At 40.7% G+C, this 20,890-nt stretch overlaps 1 protein-coding gene across 3 annotated transcripts in view; it reads left to right on the top strand.

Moving 5' to 3' along the window:
* Positions 1 to 20,890, top strand: part of LOC145348966 (LON peptidase N-terminal domain and RING finger protein 2-like) — a 43,323-nt gene that overhangs the window by 4,464 nt on the left and 17,969 nt on the right. For all 3 annotated transcript variants that reach the window (XR_013888042.1, XM_080197126.1, XM_080197125.1), the window contains exons 2-9: positions 3,051 to 3,169; positions 3,267 to 3,389; positions 3,744 to 3,905; positions 4,432 to 4,639; positions 5,277 to 5,376; positions 13,259 to 13,373; positions 14,769 to 14,890; positions 19,735 to 19,893. Coding sequence is in view for 2 of the 3 variants with exons in the window: in XM_080197126.1 (XP_080053252.1) it covers positions 3,051 to 3,169; positions 3,267 to 3,389; positions 3,744 to 3,905; positions 4,432 to 4,639; positions 5,277 to 5,376; positions 13,259 to 13,373; positions 14,769 to 14,890; positions 19,735 to 19,893 (1,108 nt within the window). In the remaining variant the exon portion in view is untranslated. The remainder of the gene's footprint in view (positions 1 to 3,050; positions 3,170 to 3,266; positions 3,390 to 3,743; positions 3,906 to 4,431; positions 4,640 to 5,276; positions 5,377 to 13,258; positions 13,374 to 14,768; positions 14,891 to 19,734; positions 19,894 to 20,890) is intronic.

The raw sequence follows: 20,890 nt of genomic DNA, 5'->3' as shown, positions 1-20,890 counted from the left end.
AGCAATGAATGGTAGAGGCTCAAGTTTCTTTCCATCACGGCTGATCAGGAATCTCTCCTTACTGCCTGTCATTGGTGTCTCTTGGAAGGATTTATAAGTTGATACTCAATCTATTTGGCCATATTATGGATGCAGATTCTTTGGTCATCAAATCCTGAAGTGGATTTGAACCCTGAGCTTCTGGCTCTGAGGGAGTTATGCTATCCACATCGCCACTTTTGGCCAAAATTGCTTTTGTTACAGAAGTGAAATGCAGGCGCTGCTGGTTTCTAATGTGCTGGTCTCATATATTTGTGGCGAATCAAAATAGCTTTGTTGGATTGGGTACAGCTCAGTGGAAAATCTTTGTTATTTGAAGTTTTAAAGTCTGTCGTGACAACTCTCAAATTGAGCACAAGTATCTATGTCTCATTCGGCACAGTAGAATCATAGAACCCCTACAGTACAGAAGGAGGCCGGTTGGCCCATCGAGTCTGCATCAAACACAATCCCACGCAGGCCATATCCCTATAACCCCATGCACTAACACTGCTAATCACCCTGACAATAAGGGTCAACTTAGCATGGCCAATCAATCTAACCCGCACTTCTTTGGACTGTGGGAGGAAACCTATGCAGATGCTGGAAGAATGTGCAAACTCCACACACGGTCACCCAAGCCTGGAATTGAACCTGGGTTCCTAGTGCTGTGAGGTAGCAATGTGCTAACCACTGTGCCATTGTGTCGTCGGGGGGTGGGGGGGGTGTACTGATTTGCCTTCCACTCAATTCTGGGAATTTAATTTTAATGAAAGAAAATCCCCAAGGCAATTTCCTAGCAAAAGCGAAATGGAGTACCTGCTGGACGTCTGGGGGAGGTGGGAGGAAAAACAAAATGCTGGAAATACCCAGCAGGCCTGGCAACACTTGCGGGTGGAAAAAAGGTTAATGTTTCAAGTCAATGTCTTTTAAACTCTAAAACTCAAGTGATGTGAACCTAATTTAATAAATAACAAAGTCGTGGCCAACTCTGCCCTCAAAACCCAGATCATCCTAGAATACAAAGTTAACTAGGGTTTTATTACCACTTCTATCTGGTTCCTTAAAGCTCCTCCTTTGCTCCTTCCATTCCTACCCACCATCTCTGTGCATATTAATCGACATTGCCACTTGGTCCACCACCGTTTTTTTGTGTTCCAGTTATTCATCCTTCCCTATCAGCAACCACTGGCAGCAGTATAACTGTCAAGATCTCTTGGTTTTTCCAACCCTGACTACTTGGGCATCCTATCCATTTGCTGCACCTTTGGTGCCATGCTTTCTGCCATCTGCACTAAGCTCTGAAATTACATCGTTTAAAATATTTTTGGACAAGTGACTAAAAGCTCAGTCTAATATCTCCCTTTGAGTAGGTAGCAGTTATTGTCTGACCATGTTCTTGTGAAACATCTTGGGACATTTCCCTGTATCATATACACTGTTTGTGTGAATTGCTTTTGGAAAACATTGACTGCCTTGAGTATAAAATGCAAAGTGACAAATATTTAGTTGGTCTGGCAGCAGCTGCAGAGAGAGAAACAGACTTAATATTTCAAATGTCAGGCACTGGAAGAGCTGCTCAGTGGAGTATTAGCTTTCTTAAAATAAATGAATTTTAATTATAATTAAAAATGAAATAACCATTGTCACTTATTGCAACCAGTTAAAGGTTAGGCCTATGTCTCACATTCTTTGTAAGTTTCATAATTGGGCTTTTTCAACATGTAAATATCAAATGATGTGCTTTCCTGCAGATCATATATTTTAATGAATGTTTATAAAATTCTATATTTTCTCCTTTTTTAAAAAATTTGTCATGGTCTGGCTGTAGATTGTTGGTATCTAGTGCTAGTTATATGCAGTCAGCTTTCTAGGAAATGTACTGGTTTAACTTGTTAACTGGATGATATTTACTTTCAAGTGTTTGTGCATCAGCCTATTTTAAGCACATGTATAAAGAGCTGGCACACACAGTAGAATCATAGAACCCTACAGTGCAGAAAGAGACCCTTCAGCTCATCGAGTCTGCACCGAACACAATTCTACCCAGGCCCTACCTCCATATCATACCCACTAATCCCTCTAACCTATGCATCCCTGGACACTAAGGGGCAATTTCTTAGCATAGCCAATCAACTTAACCCACACCTCTTTGGACTGTGGAAGGAAACCCACGCAGACACGAGCAGAATGTGCAAACTCCACACAGACAGTGACCCGAGCCTGGAATCGAACCCATGACCTTGGAGCTGTGAAGTAGCAGTGCTAACCACTGTGCTACCATGCCACCCGTACTAACAGATTTAAAATATCTTGCATTTAATTATACTATATCAAATGCTCTTCTTTGGAAGTTTGTTGTTATCATTTCATGCATTAGAATCCTGAAATTTGAACATTTTCGTGAGAGTTGACAATGCTACAATATTTTGTAGCTTTAAATAATACGATGGGTTTTCCATTTCTTGACCATTTCTGAAGATAATTTGCTTTATTAAATTTTAATCTCTGCATGCCGTTTTTTTTTAATTCTTGAGTGCCAGTTGCTTCAATTTGGAAGCAGAAGCTGCAGTAATTTCTCCACAGCAGGCGGTTTGCTTAAAATTCCTTTTTACTGAAATTCCCACCTCCAGTATTTTTGTTCCAAGCATTTACTTACCAAGTTTCTGAGGGGTTTAGGTGTGGGTGGGTGGTGGGGGTCAAAATTTAGTTTCATTAATTGTTTTCTGCATTAATTATAAATTGAATTGTTATGAGACAAGAATGTGGTAGTTTACACTGTCCTGGCCAGAAGAGGATATATGTTGCCCACATTCCAAATTGAACGTATGGGGCTTTTTAACAACAAGGAGGCAGAGTTAACCATTGCCTGAGTTAATACCAAAGGATGAAAGATCAGAAAATCTTGGATATGCACAGGAAACTTGTTCCATTGTAAAATGTACAAGTAAAATTCTTAATTGCCACTTAAATTATTTTGCCAACCATATTTAACTTGATAATGTAATTTTATCCTACATATATTTCCTCAGTACCCCACGACTACTTGCTGCGATGTTATCGTGCCGAACTTTATGTAGCTACAGGAAAATACGAGGAAGCATTTTGTGACGGAGATGTAGCATGCACACTTAAACCACTAAAAGCAAAGGTAATGTATTGTACGAGAGAAATTTTTTTGGAATGGCGCAATTGACACTACTCACACCATGATTGTTTAATTACTTTAGTATCTGTTTTCATGATAGGGGCATTTTTGGAAAGCTCAAGCCCTCGTCAAAATGGGTAGAACTGAAGAAGCTTTAAAAGAGTATTTATACTGCATTGCTTTGAGACCAGACTGGAATTCTGTAAAACTAAAAGCACAAAAGGTAATTTGCGTTAATTCCTTTATTTCCTGACTATTAATCTGTTCAACTAAATAAATATCCAGTTAGGCACAGGTGTACTAACTTGTATCTGTGCAGCTTGCTGGTCAGGTAACATTAGACATAAAACATAACAAAAATAGAAAAAAATAAAAATTATCTCTCTTTTTCACTTGGAGGGAAATTAAGTTTTCTATATGGTCCATCTATCTGTTTAGCTAATAATTACTCACTCTCCCTCGTGTGAGAGTGGGCCAGTGTGATTAGCAGCCCAACTGTTTTTAAAATATTGTACTTTTTCATTGTGCAAACTTATTGGATGATCTAATAAGATATTGATTTTCATTTCCACCATAGATTTTGTGTGATATGTTTTCACCTGTCTTGGAGAATATGCCAGATTCTCTACCAACCAACATGCGATCGCAATCATCTCATATCAGACTTAAACCTACTTTTCTCAGCACTTTTAGTTCGGCATCAATTGCCAGAGATGGTACAGTTGCTGGACCTTCTGAGGTATGCGTTCTAACTTTTTTGGAAATGTCTATAAACATGGATACAGTTTATTGCAAACAAGAAACTGATTAATTTCAGACACAGAAAATAGCATGTTGTATTCTACTCTCTTCAGTAATGCCTATAGAGCTTTATTTCTGTGGTTTTCTATTTTACCAAGTCTAAGTTTAGATTCTATGGGTTAAGTCTAGTTAGCTTGACAATAGATAACAGTAATAAGTGATAGGTAAAGAGCTGCAATTCAGAAAAGATTGACCCAAGTGTAACATTGAGTTTACTGTTAAGATGGTTAAAAATGGTCAGAATCAATCTGATCTTAGCTGGTAGATGTTGAGTAGAGATGAAACTGTGGTGTATCTACAGGAACTTTTAGTTTGAGCACAGTGACTTGTACATAACTTAGATTTGGATTCCTTCCTACAAATTTATCAACTAATTTTTTTATCTTTAAAAACATGTAAATATGTCTCCACATGAATTTGGATTTCAAATTGTGAGGTACTTGGCATTTTTTTCTCGTTGGTAGCTTTGTTCCAAAATGAACAAAATTTCAACACCAGAGCCAAACGCATCAAGTCAAATACTGAAAAAGTCCAAGGCTACACCAGGTGAAACCTCTGTGCCAGCTGAAGCAGTTCCACCTAGTTTCACTAATGGCAGTCAAAAGAGAAAGCTATCACATGACACAGAGATCTTCCAAAGCTTCAAAGCACCCAGCAAAATGGCTAAAAAAGGTTTGATATTTTGATTTTTGGGAATGCTTCCCTGACTTAGTTACTTTTGAAGTTTCATACTTGGACAGTAATTTGTTGCAATGCTGATATAGCAGTGGTTATTCAGTGGATTTGTCAAGGTGTTTACAGTGTAGATGGAAAACTACCATGTGCTCAAATGATATAAATGGTATAACAAATTTTGTATAGGTATTTTGCATGATGATGATTGAGTGTTGGAATTTGTAATGACAAAAAATTGACTGTGAGATAAACATATACCTTCAAGTGGATCATACATGAGGTGCATGCAAATGCAAGATTTTAAAGGCACGGACATGACGTGCTCTGATTCTGTGATCGCCGTAACTCCCATCGCCAACCTCAAGGCATCTGGATCAATTGCACATTTGTTGGCCGCTGTACTGCAGACATGTACGTGCACACAAAATCCCTGACACCTTTCTGGTCGGCAGTGGGGTTGGTGTTCTCAAATATTTATTGTTCGTCCAGTCCATCTTTTAACTTCCCAAGATGAAACAAAAGAATATTGTGTAAGCATTGAATGAGTCAGAATTTGGTCTGGCTAAAAGTGAGGCAACTGGGAGGGAGCTACAAATTTTGTTTTCAAAAGTTTACCATTTTTCTCCCAAACTAGATGATTTTGTGCCCTTGCCATTTGACAATTCTCATGTATCAAGAGAGATTCCCAGTGAACTTGTGGATCCATCTGATTTTGAATGTTCGCTTTGTATGAGGTATTTAAGTTTTAAACATTTTTTTCGGAATATTTGTACAATCTTTTGTTTGAGAAAGAAGCCTTGTACACTGCATAAAATGTAAAATTAAATGATTTTTAAACCAATGGGAACTGGTGCTAGAATATATTCTATTTATGACCAGAATGACATATGGCCATGAAATGTTTTTTTTAAGGCTTCTGAAGTGCAAGGAACATAACATATATTTAAAACTAGCAATGGAAAAATAATTTTTAAAATCCATACATTTTAAAGGCTGCTTTAGTAATTAATATAGAATGCTATAAAGAACAAAGAACAACCCAGCATGGGAAACAGGCCCTTCGGCCCAACGAGCCCAAGCCGCCGCATCACCCTACACCTATTCTACCCTGCGTGTCTACGAATGGAACCCCTAACTTAGCCAGATTCAGGGGAGAATAGTGTCAATTTGGTAAAACCAATCAGCCTAAGAGCACATCTTGGGGGTGTGGGAGGAAACCGGAGCGCCCGGAGGAAACCCACGCAACCACATCGTTCACCTCCCTAAGCAGCCTGGGATAAATACCATCACGCCCCGGAGCTTTATCCGTCCTTACGCTACCTAAAAGCCCTAGCACTTCCTCCCTCGTAATAGATATTTCCTGCAACTGATCCTCAGCTCCCTCCAAGAGACCGCACGATTCCAAACCCCTCTCCTTCATGAATACCGACGCAAAGTATTCATTCAGGAGCTCCCCCATTCCCTCCGACTCAATACATAACTCTCCACTTTTGTCCCTAAGAGGACCAATTTTCCCTCTAACTACTCTCTTGCTCCTAATATAGGAATAAAATGCCTTTGGATTTTCCTTAATCCTACCAGCCAAAGCCATTTCATGCCCTCTCTTCGCCCTTCTAATTCCCCTTTTTAGCTCCCTCCTACTCTCTCTATATTCCTCCAGCGCACTCTCCATACCCAGTCGTTTCAACCTAACATACGCCTTCCTCTTCTTCCTGACCAAGTCTTCAATACCCCCTGTAATCCACGGCTCTCTAATCCTACCTTTCCCATCCTTCCGCTTAACCAGAACATACCTCCCCTGCAACCATTCCATTTTGCCCTTAAAAGCCTCCCACTTGCCAACCGTGGACTTGCCAGCTAATATTCCCTCCCAATCAGTGTCCTGCAGCTCCCTCCTAATCCTGCTATAGCTCGCCTTTCCCCAGTTCAGCACACTCCCGTTCGGCCAACACTCGTCCCTTTCCATTTTTAACCTAAAGTAGATGGACTTGTGGTCACTGTTAGCCACATGTTCGCCTACCTCTACCTCACCCACCTGCCCCGGCTCATTACCCAACACTAAATCCAGTATAGCCCCTCCCCTAGTCGGGCTAGTTACATACTGCTCTAGAGACTCTTCCAAAACACATTTCACAAACTCCTCTCCCTCCGTACCCCCAGCTCTAGGCCCCCTCCAATTTACTCCGGGAAGATTAAAGTCACCCACTACAACCACTCTATTCTTCCTGCACCTGCAAATGCCCCTGCAAATGCCTTCCTCCACCGACCTCGGGCTGTTGGGTGGCCTATAGTACGCCCCTAGCAATGTAATCTCTCCCTTTTTATTCCTCAACTCCACCCACAGTGACTCAATCCCTATCTCTTCCATATCGTCCTCCCTCTGCACTACTGTGATGTTTTCCTTTACTAACAGTGCCACCCCTCCACCTCTCTTCAACCCTCCTCTGTCACACCTAAAATACTTGTACCCAGGAACATTCAGCTGCCAGTCCTGCCCTTCCCGTAACCACGTCTCTGTTACAGCCACCACATCTAACTGCCTCACAAACATCAAGGCCCTAAGCTCATTCGTTTTCCCTGCCACACTCCTAGCATTGAAACAGACACAGTTCAACTCACGAGTGTCCCTCGGAACCTCCTTCTCCCTGATAATTTTCCTTTCACCCGACTCTCTCCCAGCCACCTCCCCACCCCCCCTCCTTATTAGTTTAAACCATTCCTGAACACCCCAGCTAACCTCCCCGCTAAGACACTAGTTCCCCTCCCGTTCAAATTCTCCCCACCCCTCCTGTACAGTTGCCCTTCTCTCCTAAACACCTCCCAGTGATCCACAAAAGTAAAGCCCTCTACCCTACACCAATCCCTCAACCATGCATTCAACTGCATGATCTCGTTATTCTTTGCCCTGCTAGTACTGGGCAGCAACCCAGAGAGTGCCACCCTGGAGGTCCTGCTTTTTAGTTTGGACCCCAACTCCCTAAATTGCCTACGGACCTCTACCCTACTCCTCCTTCCTATGTCCCCCTCCCCTACATGTACTATGACCTCTGCCTGGGTCCCCTCCCCTTTCAAAATACCCTCTACCCTTTCCGTTACATCCTTTACCCCTGCTCCAGGGAGGCAGACCACCGTCCTGGAGTCACGCCTCTGTCCACAGAACCTCCTATCAATACCTCGGACCCTCCCATCCCCTACCACTATCACCTTACCAGCCCCCTTCTGTCCCTCTAAGTCAGTCTCCCCTTCGTGCCTATCTTTCTGTGCCCCTGTCGACGAACCTTGGGGGGCCTCTGGGGAGGCCGGGGGACCCTGACTACTCTTCTTCTTCCTCTTTCTCCTCCTAACAGTCGTCCACCCTTCCTGCTCTTCAGCCCTTGGGACCTCTTCCTGCTCGTGGTTCCTAGCCATCAACTCCTCGTTTTCCCTGACTAGAAACGCATTCTCCAAACGCCCCTCGAGTTGCCTGACCCGGGCCCTCAAGCGCTGCAGTTCTAAACATTTACTGCAGATGTGGACCTTGGGGACACGTGACACCACCGAGAACTCCCACATGTGGCACCTGACACAACTTATATTCCTCCCTATATTCCCTGCCATGTCCCAACCTCCTGTAAGCGCCCAAAGGTAGAATGTGCAACGCCCCTTCTTTAAGCCTACTCTCTCCTAAGCCCAGCGAGCCAAAGCCCTTCTCACTCAGTTCCCACTCACTCCGCTGCCCGCTCCCGACGCTGCCCGCTGTATGCTGCTACCCCTTTTTTATACCCCCCCCGCTCCCCCTTAACGACAATCCCCTCGCCTAACTTCCGGTACGGAAGTAAACTACACTCTAACAAGCCCCGAGAACCGGAAGTACAGGAAAAAAGCGGTTTTCAATTCAAATCAGTCACTCGCCACAGCCACCAGGTTCAATGCTCCAGAGAACAATGAGGTGGGTCCCCGGGTGAGTATCCGATTTATACCCCCCGCTCCCCCTTAACGACTATCCCCTCACCTAACTTCCGGTACGGAAGTAAACTACACTCTAACAAGCCCCGAGAACCGGAAGTACAGGAAAAAAGCGGTTTTCAATTCAAATCAGTCACTCACCACAGCCACATATTTACGGATATTTCAGAAGTGAGGGGAGAGATGATGTTCTAATGCAAAGTAATTTCTGAGGAATTAAATACACAGTAAAATCACTTTTGCTGTGAAGATTTGGTATATTAGACCGTCCAGACAGGAGAGATTGGCTCTGGTGCGTTGAGCTAGCTCAGCTGTCACTTGGCTATCAGACTAAACCAGGAACAGCATCTTCTTAGGTTGAATGTTAATGGTGTTATAATTTTGAAATAAAAACAATAAGGGAATGTTGAAGAGACCTGTCCTTGTACATAAAAAGAAAAAAAGGCTTATCATGGAGGTTTATTGTTAGAAATGTCAGTTCTGTTGAGGTGTCAGCCTATGCCAAATACAGCCTGTGCTTTTCCGTTTATAAATTTTTTATGGGGCAACTAGGGGGCACAGCCTCAAGATAAAGGGGGGGTGGTTTAGAACAGAGTTGAGGAGGAACTTCTTCACTCAAAGGGTGGTGAATCTCTGGAATTCTCTGCCCGTTGAAGTGGTGGAGGCTACCTCGCTAAATATTTTTAAGGCGCGGGTTGATGGGTTTTTGATAAGAGAGGGGATTAAGGGTTATGGGGAGAGGGCGGGAATGTGGAACTGAGCCAAGACAGATCAGCCATGATCTTATTGAATGGCGGGGCAGGCTCGAAGGGCTAATTGGCCTACTCCTCCTATTTCTTATGTTCTTATGATGTGAATGTTAGTGTAAATACTACTGTAAAACATTACTATAAGACAAAAAATCAGAATAAATATTCAAAGTTTGGAAAGCCACATCTAACGCCATAATTCCTTAGTCTCTCTTTAGCAAGGAAAACTAAATTTGAAACAATCAAATCACTATCTGTATACACATGTTTAAGAAAACATAAACATGGATCTTTTTGGTGTTTTTTCTTTAAGTGGGTGTGGTTATGTTTTCTACATGCTTCACTGGAGAGGAAATGACATGAGTTATGATGTAAAATAAATATTTACATGTACTTTAGGCTTCAGGTGGGGAGGCAACAATGCTATAAAAGACTAACCTCTTGTACCAACAAAAAAATGTAGGTGCAAATTTGCAGACCATTCAAATGCTGTAAATTTAGATTTGTGTTAGCTTCACTTTTGCATGGGGCCAGATCTATCATAATAGATAGTGGCGGCTTCACTGAATCCATATAAAAGGTCAATAAATAAAGTGTGTAAATGGGTTTCTTTCCACGTCCAGAGATGTGCAGATTAAGTGGATTGGTTATGTTAAATTGACCCTAGATTCGGGGAGGTTAGCAGAGTAAATTTGCAGGGTTACAGAAATAGACCTGGGTGAGATTGTGGTTGGTGCAGACTTGATGAGCCAAATGGCCTCTTCCTGCATTGTACTGATTCTATGATTAAGGACAACCACACTGTCTTTTTATAATCAGAAGCGTGAGTAGCCATATTTGAATTATGACATTCCACTATGCTTTGATCTACTGCCGTTTGACAGTTTGTTTAAATAATGAAATTCCACTTCTGCGTTTTTAGTATTTATTTAATATGTATCATCAGTGTTTTCAGCTTATTCACCAAGTACTGCTTCACCTTCAGTCTCCCCAAATGCCCTTGAATGTGTTGTCACCTCTCAAATTGATGTCCATCTTTCTCCAAATTCATGTTTTGAATCTCTCCAATCAGATTTCCAATTCCTCCATTGTACTCCCTGGAGGGACTGTGCTTGCCTAGTTCCATTTTTATCCAGTCTTAGCCAGAAAATCACCTGAAATCGCTTCCTTCCCTTCTCCTGAGCCATTACTTCTGGTGTTTGCCCCCCCTAGGATCTACCCTCAATCCTCCAAGTTTGCACTGATGTGCTGTCTCTTGATAAGATTATTCAAAAACACATCCATATGTATACTCCTGTGCAGCTCTACTTCACCTCCATGTCTCTTAATCTCTACACGGTGAAACTTGCCCAACCTTGCGTACTGAATTTTCTCCAGTTATATTTTGAGAAGACTGGACTCATTATCTTGGGTCCCTGTCACCAACTCTATTCCTTTGTCAGAGACTTTATCCCTCACCATGGCAGGTGTGGGCTGTTCCAACTATGATGTCCTACTTGATCTCCATGAACTTACTACCACGTATCTGTACCATCACAAATACAGCCTATCTCTATTTCAGTAACTCCAAAAGATGTGTTGGTTAGGTGTATTGACTATGCTAAGTTTTCCCTCTGTACTGAACTGGTGCTGGAGTGTGGTGACTAGGGGATTTTCACAGTAACTTCATTCCAGTGTTAATGTAAGCCTACTTGTGACATTAATAAATTTTCAATTACCCGACTCTGCTCTTGCTTCAACTGATCTGCTGAAACCTTCATCTATGCCCTTGTTACCTCTAAACTTACACTAGCGTTCCCAGCTGACTCTTCTAACTTTACAAACTTGAGGTCATTTAAACCTTTGTCCTAGCTCGCATCAAGTTCTGCTCACTTTTGTTCCCCCCCATAAGAGGCACCGTGAGATGGAAGTGAGGAAGAGCAAAGTGTTATTTGTGTATATGTGGAAACAGTGTTGTTGAGGGGCAATATGTGAACGTACTCAGATGTTTATTGGCTCTCAATTAAGTAGTGCTTTGATCTTAACATTGTCATTCTTGTTTTCAAATCCTTTCATGGCCCTGCCCTTCCCTATTTCTTGAATTCCCTCCAGCAGTGTGACACCTCCCATCCTCTTAGAGATATTTGTACATTCTGATTTTAATTGCTCCAACATTGGTGGATGTACCTTCAGCTGCCATGATGCTAACTTTTAGAACTTCCCCCTCTCCTTTTTTAAGATGGTCTTCAAAAACTAGCACCTGGGCCAAGCTTTTGGTCATCTTTCTTGATATCTCCCTTTGTGGCTTGGTGTCAAATTTTTGTTACTTTTATAATACACTGGGGCATTTTATTATGTTAATGATGCTATAGCAACGTTGGTGGCAGTGGTAAAAGTGGTATTGAATCTTTTAAAGCAAGCATTTTTGGGGCGGCAAGATGGCACAGTGGTTAGCGCTGCTGCCTCACAGCGCCAGGGATCAGGGTTTGATTCCTGGCTTGGGTCACTCTGTGGAGTTTGCACTTTCTTCCTATGTATCCTCTAGGTGCTCCGGTTTTCTCTCTCAGTCCAAAGATGTGCAGGTTAGGTGCATTGCCCCTGCTAAATTCTCCCTCAGTGTGTCTGAACAGGTGTTGGAGTTGACAACTAGGGGATTTTCACAGCAACTTCAATGCAATGTTAACGTAAGCCTACTTGTGACACAAATAAATAAGCTTTTAAACTTTATACTGCCTGCAGTCTTTTGGGAGGAGCAAAAAAACAGGTCTTCTGTTAATTCCAAATTTCTTTTTCAATAATTTTCTGATTCCTCATGTACAATCACACTACAGGCTTTTTCCAAGAGCTGGAATGGTTGCTACAAGAGGACACAGGTTTAAGATGCTGGGGAGTAGGTACAGAGGAGATATCGGGGGTAAGTTTTTCACTGAGGGTGGTGGCTGAGTGGAATCAGCTGCCGTCAGTGGTGCTGGAGGCAAATTCGGTAGGGACTTTCAAGAGATTTCTGGATGAGTACACGGAACTTAATAGAATTGAGGGTTATAGGTAAGCCTAGTAGGTAAGGATATCATTGGCACAACTTGTGGGCCGAAGGGCCTGTTTATGCTGTAGTTTTTCTATGTTCTACTATATGTTTAATGAAAACAATTTGGCTTGCTGTGGTCACATCCAGCCCCTCCACCCCACCACCCCACCCAGAAATATCTGTTTGAAAATTGTCTAGAATCTCTATCTTTTTTGACTTATGAGGACCTAAAATTGAACAGTATTCCAAATAAAACGTTCGCTGTTGTGCTAATTTTGTGAAGAGGTCTGAGCAGTACGGTTTGGGATGCCAAGCCTTAATCCTTTTTGTTACTAACAACTCATATCCACTCCTGTTATATTTCATCTCCTTAAATGCGTAGCTGCCTGCATTAAAGAACATTTACCTATTTACTCCACATATCTAATCTATTACACTCCTATTTGTATCTGATGCCCTCAAAAGTCCTGATTCTACTACACCATTTGTGTCACTGACCATTTAAGTGCTGCTGCAAACGTAATCTTCCAGACAGTTGTTGTTGTCGTTTGAAAGGAATAAAATGCTGGACCCCAGCTCAACCCACTTGTGATTCTATGCAGTTGGGAAGCTACCTCATTGTTTGCACCTAATTCATTATCAGCTTTTCATTCCACAATCTTGAAGCCCAAAGGAGAAAAGTGGAAGTTGTCCCATTAAGAATTCACAATTTAACATAAAATAAATGTATACGTGGACTGCAATGCATACTTGGTGGAAATGCTTGAGTTTCCCTTAAAGCATGGATGGCAATAAGATTACGCCAGTTTCAGTTCAAATAAATTAGAAAAAGAAGCAACTTCATTATCTGTAATTCTAATTTCTAACTTGAACGTTTTATGCATCCAATCTTTAAAATTAAGCATTTTTCTTCCACAGGTTATTTTATGAACCTGTCACCACTTCTTGTGGGCACACCTTCTGTTTGAAGTGTCTAGAACGGAGCCTGGATCATAATTCCAACTGCCCACTTTGTAAAGAAAATGTCGCTGAGGTTAGTACCATACATGCAGTCTTTGCTGTATTGTTAATTAAAAGCCACGTTGTATTGTGCTGACTGTAGAGCCTCTACTTTTTTTTTCTGGTATTTTTACCACTTTTAAATTTTAGCACCTCATAGAATCAAGATATTGTTCATAGGTTAATTATTGCAAGGACATTTGAAGCAGTTAACTGGCTCACTTTAGCTTTCCAAAAGAATTGTCCTTGATGGGATTTGTGAAGAAAAATTAATGAACCTGTTGACTTCGGTTCTTAAAAAAATAATCTGGTATCACTTTGCAGCCTTTTGGCTGAGGTCAAGCGTCAGATTAAGCTGAAGATGGGTGCAATGTCTTTTCTTGTCAGCTTGAATCTTGTACGTCTCTCCTTTGGAGATCATGAATTGGATTCAATTTGAATTTAGCTTTTGGAGCAAACAAGGAAATGGATTTGGATCTGCCATTGCACTCTGCACATTGGCTTTGTAATTTTAAGGATGGAGTAAAAATTTTTTTAAAAACTAATCCTTTACAATAATTCATTGGTAAATACTTCAGCTGCTTTTAACACGATGCCTATTATTGTCATTAATAGTAGATGTACATTTCTTCCATATTTTCCCTACAATTTCTCAAAGCTAAGAATCACCATAGAACAAGTGGCAATGGAATCTTGTGATCGCTCGATATTGAATTTTCACCTTGTCTGCAAATGTACAGATCTTGATTTAGAAATAACGATGGGAGCAAAGATAAATTGTTGTGAGGTGGTCATTGTTTCCATTGGGGTACCACTGTCCTTAGATCTGGACTAATAAAATGCGTTAGATTTGGTTGTACATTTGTTTGCTTTGTAACAACCCAAAATCGATTATATATGCATGCTTCTGCCTGCCATTATTCCTTGAAAGACTTTCAAATGTTTGCAACTCCTGAAGTGATCCACGTAACTTGGGAGAAATAGCAGATTTCTTGGGAGAGGGAATAAAAGGAATTGTTTTCAAGATTCTAGGTTTCAGCTCTGAAGTGCCTATCCTTGACTGTTGATTTTTTTTTTATCTTCAGCTTTTATACGCAGTTTCAGTTTATCAACATCTAAAACAATGGGCGAGATTTTACGGCCTAGCTTGTCCCAAAACTATAAAATCCCATCCAAGGTCACCAGACCTTTCCATTCTCTGCTCCGATTCCTGTGGTAGGCGGGGTAGTTAAAATTCCAGCCAACATCTCTGAAATCAAATGAGAGTATGCCAGTGATTTGCCTGAAATAGCATTTTTTTTTAATTTGCATATTTTCAAAGACCCTTCTAAGGTTAACTTTTTAAAAAAACTTCAAAAACAAAAAAACAAACATTGCATGTTTATCCGTCCAATTAGATGTAGTAGTGTATAACTTTTATTTATTGCAGTATTTGGTAACGAGAGCTTTCAGTAAGACATTCTTGACAGAAGAACTGATCATTCGGTACCTGCCTGAAGAATTAAATGACAGGAGAAGGCTTCATGACGAAGAAATGAAAGAACTGTCCAAGTATGTGGAACTTAATATCTATTTTTAAAGATTAAGTCCATGAGTTAAATTTGTATCATCCTGGCCCTGAAATGATGTGTAAAAAAAATTAATGGCCAAGATTTTTCTAAAAGTTTGCAGTCTAGCAATTACATATACTGTCATGGCACAGATCATAGATTCATAAAGTACTGCACTTTTGAGATTTTTTCTAAAATGAGCTGCTGCAATCTAGTTAGTCCCAGGTATCTGCAATATCTTAATATTTATCCAATTCCTTTTGGAATTGGAAAAGCTGTTATTGAACGCGTATCAACCATTTCGTCATGACATTCCAAATCCTAGCAATTCTTTTGTCTGAAAAAACTTCTCTTCAAGTTGCCGCTGGTACTTTTGCCAAACATTCAAGCTCTTTGGCTGTTGTTGTGCACCCTTGAAGCATTGCAATTCATTTTGGAGGATTAAATTAGGTGTGAGTTATACTATAAGGGAAAGAACCCTTGAACATTAACATTCAGAGGAATCTGGACGTGCAGCTCGATGGTTCCCAAGATGTGGCAACGTGGATGGCCAAGGTGATTAAGAAGACATATGGCATGCTTGCCTTCATCGGCTGGTGCATTGAGTACAAGAGTTGGCAAATCGAATTGCAGTTACGTAGAAACTTGGTTAGGTTGTATTCAGAGTATTATATGTAGTTCTGGTTGTCACAGTACTAGAAGGATGTGGGAGCTTTGGAGAGGATGCAGAGAAGGTTCACCAGGATGTTGCCTGGTCTCTAGGCTGACTGAGGAGGGGTTGAATAAACTAGGATTGTTTTCACTGGAAACACGTAGACAATAGGGAGCTCTCATAGTTTTCTACAAAATTCAGAGGCATAGATAGGATGGATAAGTCAGAGGCTTTTTCCCAGGGTAGAAGTGTCAATTTACAAGGTTCAAGGTGAGAACTCTTGTTCACCTCTCTCTCACCTAAATCCTTCATGATTTTAACATCTGTCCTTGGTCTTTTTTGCTCTAAAGTTAATGACTCCAGCTTCTCCAGTCTAGCCACATAATAATTCCTCATCTCTAAAACTATTCTAGTAAATGTCTTCTGTACTCTCTCCAAAGCCTTCAAGTCCTTCCTAAATTGTGGTGCCTGGAATTGGACAATTTTCCTCTAGCTGAGCTTGAGCCAGAGGTTACTTTTTGACTTTTGTACACTATGCCTGGATTTACAAAATCTTTGACCTCATAAGCTTTTTAATATGTCCTGCCAGCTTTTGAGGATTTGTGCACAACACCTCTTGACCTCCTTTTCTTGCCCTCCACTTAAAATTGCACCATTTTAGCAGGTGTTGTCCCTCCTTTCAAGCTATGTAAATATATAATTTCACACTTTGAATTTTATCTTCCCCATGTTGGCCTATTCCACCAACATATCCGTGTTTTCTTGAAACTTATTTCTATCTACCTCACTATTTACTACACTCCCACATTTCATGTCCTCTGCAGATTTTGGACTTGATGTTAAAGAGCACAATTTCAAGTTGTTACCACATACCAAAAACACTAGTGGTCCTAGTATTCCACTATCTACCTGCCTCCTGTTTGGAAGTCGGGAGACAGTTTTCTATCCCTCGGCCAAGTTTGTATCCGTGCTGTTCCTGCCCCTGTATCCTGTGGGCTTCGATTTTGTTAACATGTCTAACATATGATACTTTATCACTCCATATACACATGAACTGAACTCAATAAATCTGTGAGTATCCTTTAGTAGTTAATGCTTCTTGAAGAAGCTGAAATTTTCATGGATGACTTCTTAACTTCCCCAGCACTGACATTTAAAGTAACTGACTGATATTTGCCAGTTGTATCCTTCCTTTTTGAGTAAGGGTATAATATTTGCAGTCTTTTAGCACTTCTTCTGTTTCTAAGGAGGAATTAAAGGAATAATGACCATTACTCAATTCCTCTATCATTGCATCCCATTCAGACCAGGTGCTCTATCCACTTTAAGTACTGCCAGAATTAAGAGCAGCCCTTCTAGAATCTATTTATTTTTCTCATCCATTCTTTCATCCACCTTTTGAGTTTCTGTTCCTTAGCGCTGTATGTATCTTGGGGGAAATGGTGGTGTTGTATTGTCATTGGATTAAAAATCCAGAGACCCAGCTAATGCTCTGAAAATATGGATTCAAATCCCACCATGACAACTTGTGGATTTGAATTCAGTTAATAAAAAATCTAGGATATAAAATTAATCTCAGCACTGGTGACCATTAAACTATTGGGAATGTCAAAACCCATCTAGTTCGTTAATGACCTTTAGGAAAGGAAATCTGCCACCGTTGCTGGTCTGGCCTAGACGTGACTTCCAACCTACAAAAATGTGGTTGACTCTGACCTGAAATAGCCAGCCACCCAGTTCAAATGCAGTTAGGGATGAGTAACAAATGCTGGACTTGCCAGTGACACCCACATCCCATTAAATCTTGCCTCCACTCACTGGTGGTGTGTAACCAAAAAAAAATGAAGCAACACTTTGGCTCAGTTATAATATTTCTTAACTCCATCCAAATAAATTTTGTATTGGTTCCCTCAGGCTGCCTCTTTCTATGTTTGCATCCTCTATGATTTCACCAAATCATAGGGTGGCACTGCTGCCTCAGTACCAGGGTCCCAGGTTAAATTCTGGTCTATGGTTACTCCTGTGGAGTCTGCATGTTCTCCTCCTGTCTGTGTGGGTTTCCTCCAGGTGGTCTAGTTTCCTCCCATAGTTCAAAGATGTGCTGGTTAGGTTGATTGGCCATACAAAATTGATCCTTAGTGTCAGGGGGATTAACGGAGTAAATGTGTGGGGTTATAGAAGTAAGGCCTGGGTGAGATTGTGGTCATACAGACTTAGAACACTACAGCACAAACAGGCCCTTCGGCCCACAAGTTGCACTGATCATATCCATACCTAGCAGGCAATAGAACCATCTATAACTCCCAATCCCATTAAATCCCATGTATCACTTGATGGGCCGAATGGCCTGTTTTTCTGCACTGTAGGGATTCTGTGATTTCTGGCCTTATTTGTTTTGCCTAGTCGTCTGTGCATCTTGTTTCTACTTTTTTTAACACTACAAAGTAGTGCCTAATTAGCTTACCCCCCACCCCCCCATTCCCAGCATTTATTAACCTTAAGTTAATTCACAGTCCCTGGTTTGGAATTGATTTATCATGATCCAGTCCACCTCCATCAGAGTTGATTCCAATGCCCCAGAAATCTGGAGCCCCCTTTTTTTGGAACCTGGTCTGTAATCATGCTTTAACCGGTCACATTCAGTTTTGCCTCAAGACCACCTTTTTTAACTATTCCATCATTGCTACATTAAATAAGGGGAAATACTCAGAAGTATTTCCCTCCAAGAAATACTTGGAAAAGATGCAGAAATGGTGGCAGTTCTGGAAATTCAGCAGATTTGATTTTATTATTGTCATGTATAGCATACAATTAAAAGCATTGTTTCTTGCGCACTATATAGACAGAGCATACCATTCATAGAGAAGGAAATGAGAGGGTGCAGAATGTAGTATTACAGTCATAGCTAGAGTTTGGAGAAAGATTAACTTAATGCAAGATAAGTCCATTCAAAAATCTGACAGCAGCAGGGAAGAAGCTGTTCTTGAGTCGGTTGGTACGTGACCTCAGACTTTTGTATCTTTTTCCCAAAGGAAGAAGGTGGAAGAGAGAATGTCTGGGTGCATGGGGTCCTTAATTATGTTGGTTGCTTTGCTGAGGCAGCGGGAAGTGTAGACAGAGTCAGTGGCTGGGAGGAGGCTATTAGATTGGGCTACATTCACAATCTTTTGTAGTTTCTTGGGCAGAGCAGGAGCCATGCCAAGCTGTGATACAACCAAAAACAATAGTTTCTATGGTACACCTGTAAAAATTGGTGAGAATAGTAGCTGATATGCCAAATTTCCTTAGTCACCTGAGAAAGTAGAGGCATTAATGGGCTTTCTTAACTATACTGTCAGCATGGGGGGACTAGAACAGATTGGTGATCCGGACACCTAAAAATTTAAAGCTCTCAACCCTTTGTACTTCGTCCCTGTTGACATAGACAGGAGCATGTTCTCCTCTACACTTCCTGAAGTCAGTGTCATTGAGGGAGAGATTATTGAAGCCACACGAGTTCACCAGATTCTCTGTCTCATTCCTGTACTCTCTCGTCATTGTTTGAGATCTGACCCACTGCGGTGGTGTCGTTAGCAAACTTGAAAATTGATATGAACGTGATGGCCTTTAAAATATTAAAAGGATCGGAAGGATTTGACAGAAATGCAATGTTTTCAAAAGTTGATGATTCAATCCAAGAGGCTTTTTTAGAGTGCAGCAGGAGGTATTAATTTACATGGAATTGAGACTGTTAAATTCATTTCCCAGAATACTGGTCAAGGCAAAAAGTTGATTAGAAGGATGGCAGAGAAATGCTGGAAGGGATTGTGGGAATAAAACAGTAAATTATGACAAGAACTGTTTGGTCATTCCAATACTGATTGGACCTGTATTGTAACTTTATGTATTTCTGTGGATAATTCATGAATTTCCTTTTTAAAGTTGGACACCATCTAGTGGTCACTGTGTAGACTGTGTTTTCTATCCTGCATCTATAATTTTCAAGATATTCCACACCATTGATGCTTAACCCTGTTTGATATTATGATGTAAAACAAGTGCCAGAGTTGGTTCTCTAATTTGGTGTCACCCACTCATTCCCCTATGAAAAGATTTAGTCTTTTACATTGTAACTTGGTCTTCCCTAATATGTCTACAACCAATTATCCAGCAAGTGAACAATAAGTGAAATATGGTTTTATTTACTACTGTAGCCTAACTGAAGATGTTCCAATTTTTGTCTGCACCATGAGCTTCCCAACTATTCCATGTCCTCTTCATGTTTTTGAACCGCGTTATCGGCTAATGATTCGCAGGTGTATGGAAACAGGAACGAAGCAATTTGGAATGTGTATTGGAAATGAACTCAAAGGGTAAGAGTTGATGCATATTGTTTGTGCGTGCATGCACCTTGTAATGGCTTCTTGAGAGAACTTGAATATACACAAAACTGTCAGTCTTGATTTGGTGTTATTTCTTTCGCCTCTGATATTCTGAAAGGTGTTCGATCAAGTCCCATTTGAGATGTGACAAGATCGATCTAGATTGACTTGCAAGTGCTTTGTTGTCAAAGATTCCATTTTTCCCATGAGATATTAAACAAGAGCCTGTTTGCCTGCTCATGTGAACATGAAAATGAATAATGACACTGGTTCTCCAAATATCATCTGACCATTTAACATTAATCCAATGCAGTTTATCTCACTATTTATCTCATTGCTGTTGTGGGACCTTTGTGCACAACATGGTTACATTATGATCGTAGCAACCTTTTGGAAATAATTCAATAGTTTTGAAATGTAAAAAAAACTTTTAATTTATTGTTCTGTTTATAGATCAGAGCACATTTTGCCATGATTTATGCCAGATGTATCAGTGGGTTATGATAGTGCTCAAGGTTTGTTTTTTACGATGTGTTGTTACGATCCCTGTAAACCAGATTTACTAAACTATCTCTAAATGAAAAAATTACCAAGAGGATTTCACTTTTTTGTAGCTTTTTATTATAACACAATTCAAAACCAATGCAAAATAATCAGTAATTAATTTGGAAAGTTGATAGTTCAAGTAAAAAGGTAAAATTTACAACAAAAATGCATCTTACAAAATCACAAGCACCCACGTTATCCTGCAGATATGTGGCATTACGTGCAGTTCCAAAGTTCTCTAACTTAGCTTTTATTGTGTAGGAGCTCTTGCTTTTCTACTTGATTGATTCTGCCCTCCAATCACGTTCTTCAGTAGCCATATTCAATTGAAAATGCCCAGAAGTGGTCATCACCCAAACTGCACTGCAGAACCTCCTTATCTAGGTTCTTGGTTTTCTTAATGGTTTAGTCTCCTGAATCTGGTCAGTTTGGGCAAAACTGA

The sequence above is a fragment of the Carcharhinus amblyrhynchos genome, chromosome 10, assembly GCF_965287045.1.
Source record: "Carcharhinus amblyrhynchos chromosome 10, sCarAmb.v2.hapA, whole genome shotgun sequence".
Taxonomy (NCBI): Eukaryota; Metazoa; Chordata; class Chondrichthyes; order Carcharhiniformes; family Carcharhinidae; genus Carcharhinus; species Carcharhinus amblyrhynchos.
This window is presented reverse-complemented; position numbering and strand designations above follow the sequence as displayed.